Here is an 11,083-nt window from a genome sequence, read left to right as displayed (position 1 = left end):
CTATGGAAAATTCTGAAAGAAATGGGAATACCAGACCACCTGACCTGCCTCTTGAGAAACCTGTATGTAGGTCAGGAAGCAACAGTTAGAACTGGACATGGAACAACAGGCTGTATATTGTCACCCTGCTTATTTAACTTATATGCAGAGTACATCATGAGAAACGCTGGGCTGCAAGAAGCACAAGTGGAATCAAGATTGCCGGGAGAAATATCTATAACCTCAGATATGCAGATGACACCACCCTTATGGCAGAAAGTGAAGAAGAACTAAAAAGCCTCCTGATGAAAGTAAAAGAGGAGAGTGAAAAAGTTGGCTTAAACCTCAACATTCAGAAAATTAAGATCATGGCATCTGGTCCCATCACTTCATGGGAAATAGATGGGAAAACAAGTGTCAGACTTTATTTTTTTGGGCTCCAAAATCACTGCAAATGGTGACTACAGCCATGAAATTAAAAGATGCTTACTCCTTGGAAGGAAAGTTATGACCAACCCAGATAGCATATTCAAAAGCAGAGACATTACTTTGCCAACAAAGGTCCGTCTAGTCAAGGCTACTGTTTTTCCAGTAGACATGTATGGATGTGAGAGCTGGACTGTGAAGAAAGCTGAGCACCGAAGAATTGATGCTTCTGAACTGTGGTGTTGGAGAAGACTCTTGAGAGTCCCTTGGACTGCAAGGAGATCCAGCCAGTCCACTGTAGAGGAGATCAGTCCTGGGTGTTCTTTGGAAGGAATGATGCTAAAGCTGAAACTCCAGTACTTTGGCCACCTCATGCGAAGAGCTGACTCATTGGAAAAGACCCTGATGCTGGGAGGGATTGGGGGCAGGAGGAGAAGGGGATGACAGAGGATGAGATGGCTGGATGGCATCACCGACTTGATGGACATGAGTTTGAGTGAACTCCAGGAGTTGGTGATGGACAGGGAGGCCTGGGGTGCTGCAATTCATGGGGTCGCAAAGAGTCAGACACGACTGAGTGACTGAACTGAACTGAAGGAGATAATAAAAAAAATCTGAATCTGGAAAACTGTAAGATACTGATGAAAGAGATTGAAGACAACACCAGCAGATGTAAAGATTTACTGTGCTCTTGGATTGGAAGAATTATTATTGTTAAAATGATCAAACTACCAAGGCTACCCACAGATTCATCACAATGTGTATCAAATTACCAATGGCATTTTTTTTTCCACAGAACTGGAACAAAAAGATGATTTTAATTTGTATGAAAACACAAAAGAACCTGGATCTCCAAAACAATCTTGATAAAGAAGAATAGAATAGGAGGAATCATGCTTCCTGACTTCACACTATACTACAAAACTACAATAATCAAAACAGTATGATACTGGCATGAAAACAGACACATACATCAATGGAACAGGATAGAAAGCCAGAAACAAATCCATGCACTTATGGCCAATTAATCTATGAAGGAGGCAAGAATATACAATGCAGAAAAGACAGTCTCTTTTCCATGGGACATTTACATGTAAAAGAATAAAACTGGAACATTTTCTCACACCATATAGAAAAATAAACTCAAAATAGAACTAAATGTAAGACTGGCTACTCTCAAACTCCTAAAAGAAAACAGAAAATTCTTTAACATAAATCATAACAATACTTTTTTGGATCTGTCTTCTAAGGCAAGAAAAGCATAGACAAAAATAGACAAATGGGATCCAAAAGCTTTTGCACAGCAAAGAAAACCATAAACAAAACAAAAAAACAACCTACAGAATGGAAGAAAATATTTGCAAATGATGTATCGATGAGAGATTCATATTTCCAAAATATATAGATAACTTATACTGATTAATATAAAAAAACAATTCAATCAAGAAATGGGCAGAAAATCTAAATAAACATTTCTCCAAAGAAGATGTATAGATGGCCAACAGGCATATGAGAAGATGCTCAATATCGCTAATTATTAGAGAAATACAAAGCAAAACCGCAACAAAGTATTACCTTACACAAGTCAAAATGGCCATCTTAACTTCAAAAAATTTACAAATTAGTAAATGCTAGTGAGGGTACGGAGAAAAAGGAATCCTTCTACACTGTTGGTGAGAATGTAAATTAGAGGAGCCACTATGAGAAACAATCTGGAGGCTCCTAAAAACTAAAAACAGGATTACTGTATGATCCAACAATCTCATTCCTGAGCATATACCTGGAAAAGACAAAAACTCTAATTCAAAAGGATACATGTACCCCATGTTCATAACAGCACTGTTCACAATAGTCAAGACATGGAAGCAACGTAAATGTCCGTCAACAAAAGAATGGATAAAGAAGGCTTTACTCAGACATGAAAAAAGAATGAAATAATACCATTCATAGCAACATGGATGGACCTAAAGATACCATACTAAGTGGAGTAAGGCAGACAGTGCAAGACAAATGTCATGATATCACTTATATATGGAATCCAAAAAAAATGAATACAAACAAACTTATTTACAAAACAGAAACAGACTCACAGACATAGAAAACAAACTTATGGATACCCAAGTGGAAAGCGGGGGGATAAATTAGAAGTTTGGGATTAACATATATACATTACTATAGATAGATAAACTATATTTTAGCACAGGGAACTATATTCATTAATATCCTGTAATGAACTATTATGGAAAAGAATCTGAAAAAAGAATATATATGTGTGTGTGTCCCAATACCAAAGGCACCTGGCACCTCAGACCAAGCTTCACAATATTGCTGCTCTTCAATGTTTTCAGTGGAAGGTATGTCAGCAGTCTGTGAGGAGGGTTGTGGCAGCTGGACTCTGAGGAGCTCACAGCTCTCCAGACATCTGGTGTTCTGTATCCAAAACCAGTGGAGGAACTGGTCAGCTTTCAGAGCTCCTTGAGATTTGGAAATGTATCTTGCTGGTTTTATACAGAGCCTTACATGGGTTAACCCTTAAATAAATACATTTTTCTTGAATGAATGAGTTTTCAAATATCGCAGATATTATTTTAGTTGATGGGAAGAACTATTTAGGCATAAAAATTATTCTGAAACAGACAACTTTCAGCATAATTCACCAGGTATCACTCTAAAAGTACCCCTAGCAATCAAAAGTATGATTTGTTTGGATGAAATGTTTGGTTGAGGGATCAGTGGTGCCTCACTGTACTGGAAGGTTCTGCTTGGAAGGAAACATGCCCAGCAGTGTTCACAGTTTCCTGGAAGTGTTTGAAACTAAGTACCTCAGACTGACTGAAAAAGTCAGATATTCCCTCCTCCTGACACAGGGTAATGTGAATCACTAAATGGTAAAAAACAAACAACAAACAAAAATGTCAGGGAAATCTGATGACGGGAAATGGAGCCAGACAATCTTGATCTGGACCAAGGGTCTCTCCAGTGCGTCCTTGGGCGAGCTGGTCCACACGCACCTGTGAGGATGTTGCAGGTGGTGGTCTTGCCCGCTCCGTTGTGGCCTAGCAGAACCGTGATCTGGCCCTGGTATAGGTTCACCGTCAGGTCTTTGACTGCCACATGCTCATCCCTTCCCTTGTAGAACACCTGTTGAAGGGCCAAGTGTGACTGATAGCGTAACACACACACGCTGTGGCGTTTCTGAAGAGCCCATGACAGGCCGAGCACCCACACCAACTTCCCCTGAAAGTTCAACAGTGGGACACCAAGTGGAAATCCACAAAGGGAGCCCCTTCTTTCACAGTTTAGCTGCCTGGAGCTACTGACGACCAGCAAGGCTAGGGGCTTTCCCTGGCCTCGGGAACCCGGTGGGAAAGCAGCAGGACCACGGAGGCCAGAGTTCAAGGACGAAGGGCCCGGAGCTGGAATGAGATCATCTCCCTGCATCTCGAACCTACCTTGCTCCTCATTGCCTGGCCAAACCCCTGATAAAAGGCACCCTGCCTCTTCTGTGGGTGGTGTTGCCCTAGGGAGAGAACCCCAGACAGACTGGCCTGTTTTCTAGATCAGATGTTTTCAGTATTTTAAACACCATTTATTTTTTTCTTATTATACAAGTAATCCATTTATAAGAGCATAAAGAATAAAATGAAATCACCCACAATGCCATTTGCAAAGATAACATCACATTTCAGTCTATGCCTTAGACAATTTCTGCCCTGTCAGACTGCATCAGGGCTGGATGTGGGGTCTGGAGTGCTGACACTATATTTGGGTGAGACTTGGGTGTCACTCCTCCCCACAATTTATCTACTGTGTTTGGGAGCAGGGTGCTAAGGAAAGGAAGCTGGCACACTTCCTTGCCCCCAACACCATTTGGTGTGATTATTATGAATCAAGTGTGACAGGCCTCTTCCCTGACTTTTCACTCTCCTTTCTGAAGTCGAGGTGGACACTTGGCAGAATTCTAGGCAAGAAGAAGAAGGGGTGATCTACTGAAGGGCAGAAAAGAAGGGAGGGAGGGAGGAAGGAAAAAATTTTTCCCAAAAGAAAGCCCCTTGCTCTTATCTTTCCCTGTAGATGAGCTACAGCAGCCGTCTTGCAACCAGGGAATGACAAGCACACAGCAGGGAGCTACATGCTTCCACTGGTCCAGGGAAAATAAACGAAAGTCAGTGAGTAGAAAGAGCAAAGGGCTCTGGGACGGCTTTACTGAGCAGCCGACATCATGGCAGAACCATGTGCCTGCAGGCTGCCTGTTATGAGAAAAGAAAAAGAGAAATCCCTGCGTACTGAAGCCACAGTAAATCCAGTGAAGATGGAGTATTTCCAGCTTCTCCCACAGGGTGTGGAGGAGCTGGGATGATCCCCCGTGCCATGGATCCCCTGGACTAGGACGTGATCCACTTGATCTCATAGGTCAGGAAGGAGACACAAAGTGCTGAGCTAGTGCCTTGACTCTGACCGTGTATCACCCACATGGAAGGCACCATCTCTCTGCAGGCCCATCATGTCTGAGGAATGGAAGACTCCTCTGGAGGACACAGAAGGTATAGAGCTTACCCCCAGGCATCCTGTCAGGGGAGCCCTTGGTCAACACAGGACTCAGCAGACGCTGGACAGAGGATGAACACTTCCACATTTGGAAGCCAGCAGTGACATCTGGTTTACCACTTGATTTGGTTGCATAAGAACACTGGTGGATCAAAGCTGACCATCAAATGACTGAGTTCTAGGGCGTCCCCAACAAGAGGTGCCTCGCATTTGTGAGACTGTTTCAAGAGAGATCATCTAGATCCTCCATCCAGTCATTTAACTTTATGACAGGAAACAGGACATTTTACGTAATACTTCTAATTTGGGGGATAATGTGACAGAGGGAATTAAAAATCTATCACAAGGCCACTCCTTTGGGGTCAGCCTGCCCTCACTGCCTGTTTAATAAAGTTCTGCTTGTTTGAGATGTAAAAAAAAAAAAAAGAAATCTATCACAAAATACATCTTGTAACTGTCAGAATGAAACAGAAACCTCTATACACTATTTCTCAAGTTCTCAGAAGATCTGAGAGCTGATACCTTGTATAGATGCTGGATTTCAATTCCTTTTATCAAATTGGTAGGCTCATCCTGAATGAACTTGTTTCCCAGAGCTTGCTGAGGATCCTCTAAGTCTTCCACAGGATTCCTAAGGGATGTAGGTTCTCTCCACCAGTAGGAGGGCTAGAGAGGAAGTAAACTCATTAATATGTTTAGGTGAACTAGCTTCTTCTTCTGGAAGAAAAATATTTTGGTAAATTAAATTCTCACACTTCCCTCCTCCCACCCCCATCCTCAGCCTCACCTGCCAGATTTCCTGGTATCGAACATTTGATGATGCCTGAAGGAGTCAAGAATTTGCTCACAGACTCACTACTAATAAACTGCATTTCAAACTACAACCCATGGTCCGGGGGATGGAGCTACAGAAGATGCCTCACGTGCACACTCCTGGTGCACAGGGGAAGCTGTTGGGACGGCCAGCAGCCTCCCTGTGGGCAAAGGTCTGGAGAAACGCTGGTGCTAACAATCCACGCACTTCTCCACAGACCAAGAAGGGCAAGCACAGTGGCCTTTGCCAAGGCCTGAAGTGAGGACCTGTGCAATTCAGATGGGATCAGACTGAATCTGCAAGAGGACCGAATCAGGCATAAAGCGTTCAACTTTGTAAGAAAAATGCAGTCATTGTAGAAGAGAAGAGATTCTGAGAACTTCATGGGGTCATCAACAAAAGCTGTGCCCTCGGGTCACAGAGGTCTCAAAGAGCGCCAGGGCCTTGCCACCAGTCCCAGAGAAAAGAGGCCAAGGAGTCCTGAGGGCTCTAGCTCGTTGGGGTGGTATTCTGTGGGGGAATGTAGGGCCTGCCACTCAAGGGGGCCCATGAGACAGCCGCCACACTCTTAAGGGGCGTCTGCACAGGGAATCAGCAGTGGGGCAAGAGTCAGAGAGACTGAGACTCATATCATGCTCCTTTGGCAACCATAAGTTGACAGGTTTGGGGTGAATCCAGATTGGAGAACCCCAACTTAGATTTCTTGGAGTTTGAAGGTGAAACCAATATCACCAAGAGAGATAGGAACATTGATGACAAGCTATAAAAATCCTGGTGTCAACCTATAAAACAGCAGCATCAGTACTCACCGTGAGAAAGAAGTACCAGGGCTTGGGTATACCATACTCTCCTGGGAAGATGGCCTCCACATACCAGGCCACCAAGCCGTATAAGACAGAGTCCAGCAGCAGCATCAGCAGCACCTGAGTGAAGTTAAACTCTCCTCCTATATGGCCCATGTTCCTCCACTGGACGCCTGTGCCTGTCAAAAGGGAGAACAGTCACCACAGCAGAGACAGAGAAAAGTTACCGGAGTTTTCCAATCAAACAGTGGAGACCAGGCCAATGAGAAGACTGGACTATTCGTCTCCGGAGTATTAAGAGACAAAAACAAGGCACAGGAAAGGAAAAGCTAACTGTTAGTTTCTCTTCTGAGATAAAACTCTTTTTTTTTTTTTTTCCTTTTGGCCACACCACACAGCTTGCAGGATCTTAGTCGCCTAACTAGGGATTGAACTAGGGCTCAGCAGAGAAAGTGTGGAGTCCTATCCACTAGGCCACCAGAGAATTCCCAATACAACATTTTTCTTATTGCCAGAATGGTCCCTTCCTACTCCTCCTGACCTGCTCCACTTGGGTTAATTCTTACTATGTAGGTCAGCACAGGTATCTCCTTCCCCAGCAAGCACACACCCTCTCCCTCTGGGATTACCTGCCTAACCCATGTGCATCTGGGTCCCCTGTGCAAGCTGTGAGCACTGCAGGCTCTACTCTGCACTGGAAATCTGCTCACCTACTGCCACCCCAGCTTGGGGCCAGGGACTGTCAGATTACCTCAGTTTCTCCAGTCTCTGGCCCAGGGCCTCACATGCAGCAGGTGCTTGGTACACATATGCTCCATGAAGAAAGGAAGGTGCTGAGAAAGGCCCTGGGACCGATTCCTGGGTGTGAATAAGGGCAGGTATCCTTTGTGATGCCAACGGTCTCATCAGAACGGAACTTGACTGTGCCTCTCACGTAAAGCACCCAAGATACCTGCACCTGCTGCCATACAGCAGGACTGAGGAGGTGGTAACTAACACCACCAGAGCAGGTAAATCAAGGACTGGTGAGCAGACGGACGGCTAGAATGGTGCTGACTAGTCACCTGGGGATGTTGTTCTGATTGTATGTCTGGGTGGGTCTTGGAGTCTGTGTTTCTGACAAGTTCTCCCAGGGCTCTGATGCTGCTGGTACACAGGCCACGCTGTGAGGACCAATATCAGGAGACCTCTGAGGCCCTTCCTGAGATGACATTCCCTGACTTGTGTCTGCCTCTGTGCCAATCAAGAGCTGTGCCTCTAACTGTGGCTTACAGACAGGTCTCGCAACCCTCAGCTGCCATAAACAGTCAGTGCACTCAGTTCATGAAGGGCAGGTGCATCCTTGTTCAGTGCAAGTCCAGTGTCCCAAGGAAAGGAAGAGTTGAGGCTCCTTCCGCACCTCAGCACACATTTGATTACCACTTTATTTATCAGGAATATACATTTCAAGTACAAAAAATGGAGTTTAACAAGCAATTACAAAGGAACTACCCTTGTGCAGCTACCACCTAACTCAATCCAACCCCAAAACCCCAGATATACACACCCCCGTTACAACTTCACCGCCATCTTTGTTTGTAGGCAGCATCTAGTTGGGTTTTGCATTTTTATCTAAACAGTCTCTTTTTACTTGGTTTTCATATTTACTGTGATTATTGACTGTCTGGATTAAAATCTACCACTTTGCCAGCTCTTTTTTATTTGGTCCAAATTTTTGTTTCTTTTTTCCTCTTTTTCTTGCATTAATAGGAATTTTTATGATTCCATTTTAGTTCCACTATTATTATTTATACCTCTAAATTTTGTTTTTCAGTTTTGTTCCAGGGTGTAAAGGGACTTCCCTGATGGCTCAGATGTAAGGAATCCACCCGCAATGCAGGAAACCCAGGTTCAATCCCTGAGTTGGGAAGATTCCCTTGGAGAAGGGAATAGCTACTCACTCCAGTATTCTTGCTAGAGAATTCCATGGACAGAGAAGCCTGGAAGGCTAAATACAGTCCATGGGGTCACAAAGAGTCGGACATAACTGAGTGACGAACAACACACACAGGGTGTAAAATCATCTTTAGAGTCTATATTCAATATTATTTGAAGATACTTCATGTGCAGTGTGAGGAACTTACAAAAAGTTTCCAGTTTCCAGCACTTCCCTCCCACCCTTTGCTACTGTTGTCATATGTTTTACTGTCACACAAGTTATTAGCAATTACACTGCTCCCATTTTTGCTTTAGACAGTCACTTCTCTTTTCGAGCCAAAAAAACTCCATAAAAGACAAAATAAATTCTATTTTCCATTTTTAGTGTTCTTTATTTTTTTGTGTAGATCCAAGGCAATGGCACCCCACTCCAGTACTCTTGCCTGGTGAATCCCATGGACGGAGGAGCCTGGTGGGCTGCAGTCCATGGGGTCGCTGGGAGTCTGAGACGACTGAGAGACTTCACTTTCACTCTTCACTTTCATGCATTGGAGAGGGAAATGGAACCCACTCCAGTGTTCTTGCCTTGAGAATCCCAGGGACGGGGGAGCCTGGTGGGCTGCCGTCTATGGGGTCGCACAGGGTCAGACACAACTGAAGCAACTTAGCAGCAGCAGCAAGCTCCTGTCTGATATATTGTTTTTGCTCAAGGAACTCAACATTTCTTGGAATGTCTCCTAGCAATCAATTCTGTCACTTTTGTTTATTTGCAAGTCATCCCTGACTTTCTCCTGGATATAGAATTCTGGGTTGACAGGAGTTTTCTTCAGCACCTTAAACATGTCACTTTATGTCCTTCTAGCGTGTTTGTGTCTATTGGCTATTTGAATATGCTCTTTTTGTGAAGCACCTACTTTTGCCTATTTGCTTTTTTATACTACAAAGTACAATTTTTAATTGATTTCATGAATTCTTTAAATATGCTTTGAAAACAGGCATTTTGCAGGTTACATGTGTTTCAAGTGTCTTCTCCTCTGTAGCTTCTCTTTTCATTTTCCTTATGGTGTTGCTCAGTTTCAAGTCATTAGTTATCAGTCTTTTCCTGACAGCTATTTTTGTGTCTTGTTTAAGAAATCTTTCCTACTTTAAGAACATGAACATACTCTCTTATATTATATCCAAAAAACTATAGTTTTTTGTCATTAGAAATGATTTCTGTGTATGGTGTGAATTCAAAGTCCAAGTTCAACTTTTTCCATAATGTTCTTCAGTTGCTCCAGGATTGTTCATTAAACCCTACTGCTCTGAAGCATTGTCTCTGATACCTAATAGTGCATTTGTCTGTCTCTTCTTTTCTGTTAGTCTATTTGTCAACTATAATTTTAATTACTATTGCTTTATGATAAATCACAAAATCTGGGAAAGCACGTTTTTCTTTCTTGTTCTTCCTCAAGAGTTCTTGGCTCTTCTTGGTCGTTTATACTCCCATGTAAATCTGAGAATCAGCTCACTGAGTTCTATTAAAAAACAAACTGCTGGAGTTTGGACTGGGTAGGAGTAAGATGTTACTTGTTCGCACAATTCATACAATTATGTTTGAGAGTGAGGTGCTGCTGAAAGGAGTTTGGCAAATTCCCCTGCCCCCACATCTCTTTGATCCTGACTGTCCTTCCCTGACTTCTCAGTCTCCTTTGCAGTAGAAGAGGCCATGTGACACAATTCCTCTCCCCACACCACTTCCTCTTGACTTAACCAAGCTTTTGATTATTCTATTTTCTATTAAGTTTGAAAGTTTTACACTGTTTCTAGCCCTTTGCTGGTGGGCTCAGCAATGAATTACCAGATCTATTCTGCTGCAAAGTCTAAAGTTAATCAACATCTTTACTCTCCTTCCAGAAAGTATTTATCCTCATTGACTTCTGACTTTATCTCTTCAAAAATCCTTTTATGTATTCTAATTCCATTTCTTAAAAAAAAAAAAACCATAAAGACATTATCATCATTATTATTTCATACGATATACAGGGATTTCCCTGGTGGTCCAGTGGTTAGGACTCCATGTCCCAATGCAGGCAGGGGCATATGGGTTCCATCCCCAGTCAGGGAACTAGATCCCACATGCCTCAACTAGACTCTGCATATCCAAAAAAATTTTTAAGAGGTAATGCATTAATACAATAACATCTTTGTTTTGTTTCTCAATTGGTTCAGAAATTAAGGAGGAGGGAAAGGCATTATTTACTGGGCCTCTTAAAAATTAAAACGAATCTAGTAAATTAGTTTACCAATACAAAACTATGGTTTTTCTAGTAGTCATGCATGGATGTGAGCGTTGAACTATAAAGAAAGCTGACAGCTGAAGAATTGATGTTTTTGAACTGTGGTGTTGGAGAAGACTCTTGAGAGTCCCTTGGACTGCAAGGAGATTAAACCAGTCCATCCCAAAGGAAATCAGTCCTGAATATTCATTGGAAGGACTGATGGTGAAGCTGAAGCTCCAATACTTTGGCCACCTGATGCAAAGAACTGACTCATTGGAAAAGACCCTGATGCTGGGAAAGATTGAAGGCAGGAGGAGAAGGGGATGACAGATGAT

The 11,083-nt window shown here is 43.0% G+C and overlaps 1 protein-coding gene across 1 annotated transcript in view; it reads right to left on the bottom strand.

The window, feature by feature from the left end:
• Window positions 1-11,083, bottom strand: part of LOC104988957 (ATP-binding cassette sub-family A member 3-like) — a 98,246-nt gene that overhangs the window by 61,641 nt on the left and 25,522 nt on the right. The window contains exons 9-11 of the mRNA XM_010840463.1: window positions 6,573-6,749; window positions 5,476-5,600; window positions 3,417-3,546 (exon numbers count right to left, since the gene is read on the bottom strand). Of these exons, the coding sequence (XP_010838765.1) occupies window positions 3,417-3,546; window positions 5,476-5,600; window positions 6,573-6,749 (432 nt within the window). The remainder of the gene's footprint in view (window positions 1-3,416; window positions 3,547-5,475; window positions 5,601-6,572; window positions 6,750-11,083) is intronic.

The sequence above is a fragment of the Bison bison genome, unplaced genomic scaffold (genome assembly GCF_000754665.1).
Source record: "Bison bison bison isolate TAMUID 2011002044 unplaced genomic scaffold, Bison_UMD1.0 scf7180017864144, whole genome shotgun sequence".
Classification (NCBI taxonomy): domain Eukaryota; kingdom Metazoa; phylum Chordata; class Mammalia; order Artiodactyla; family Bovidae; genus Bison; species Bison bison.
Note: the sequence above shows the minus strand (reverse complement) of the source record. Positions and strands in the feature narration are given on the sequence as shown.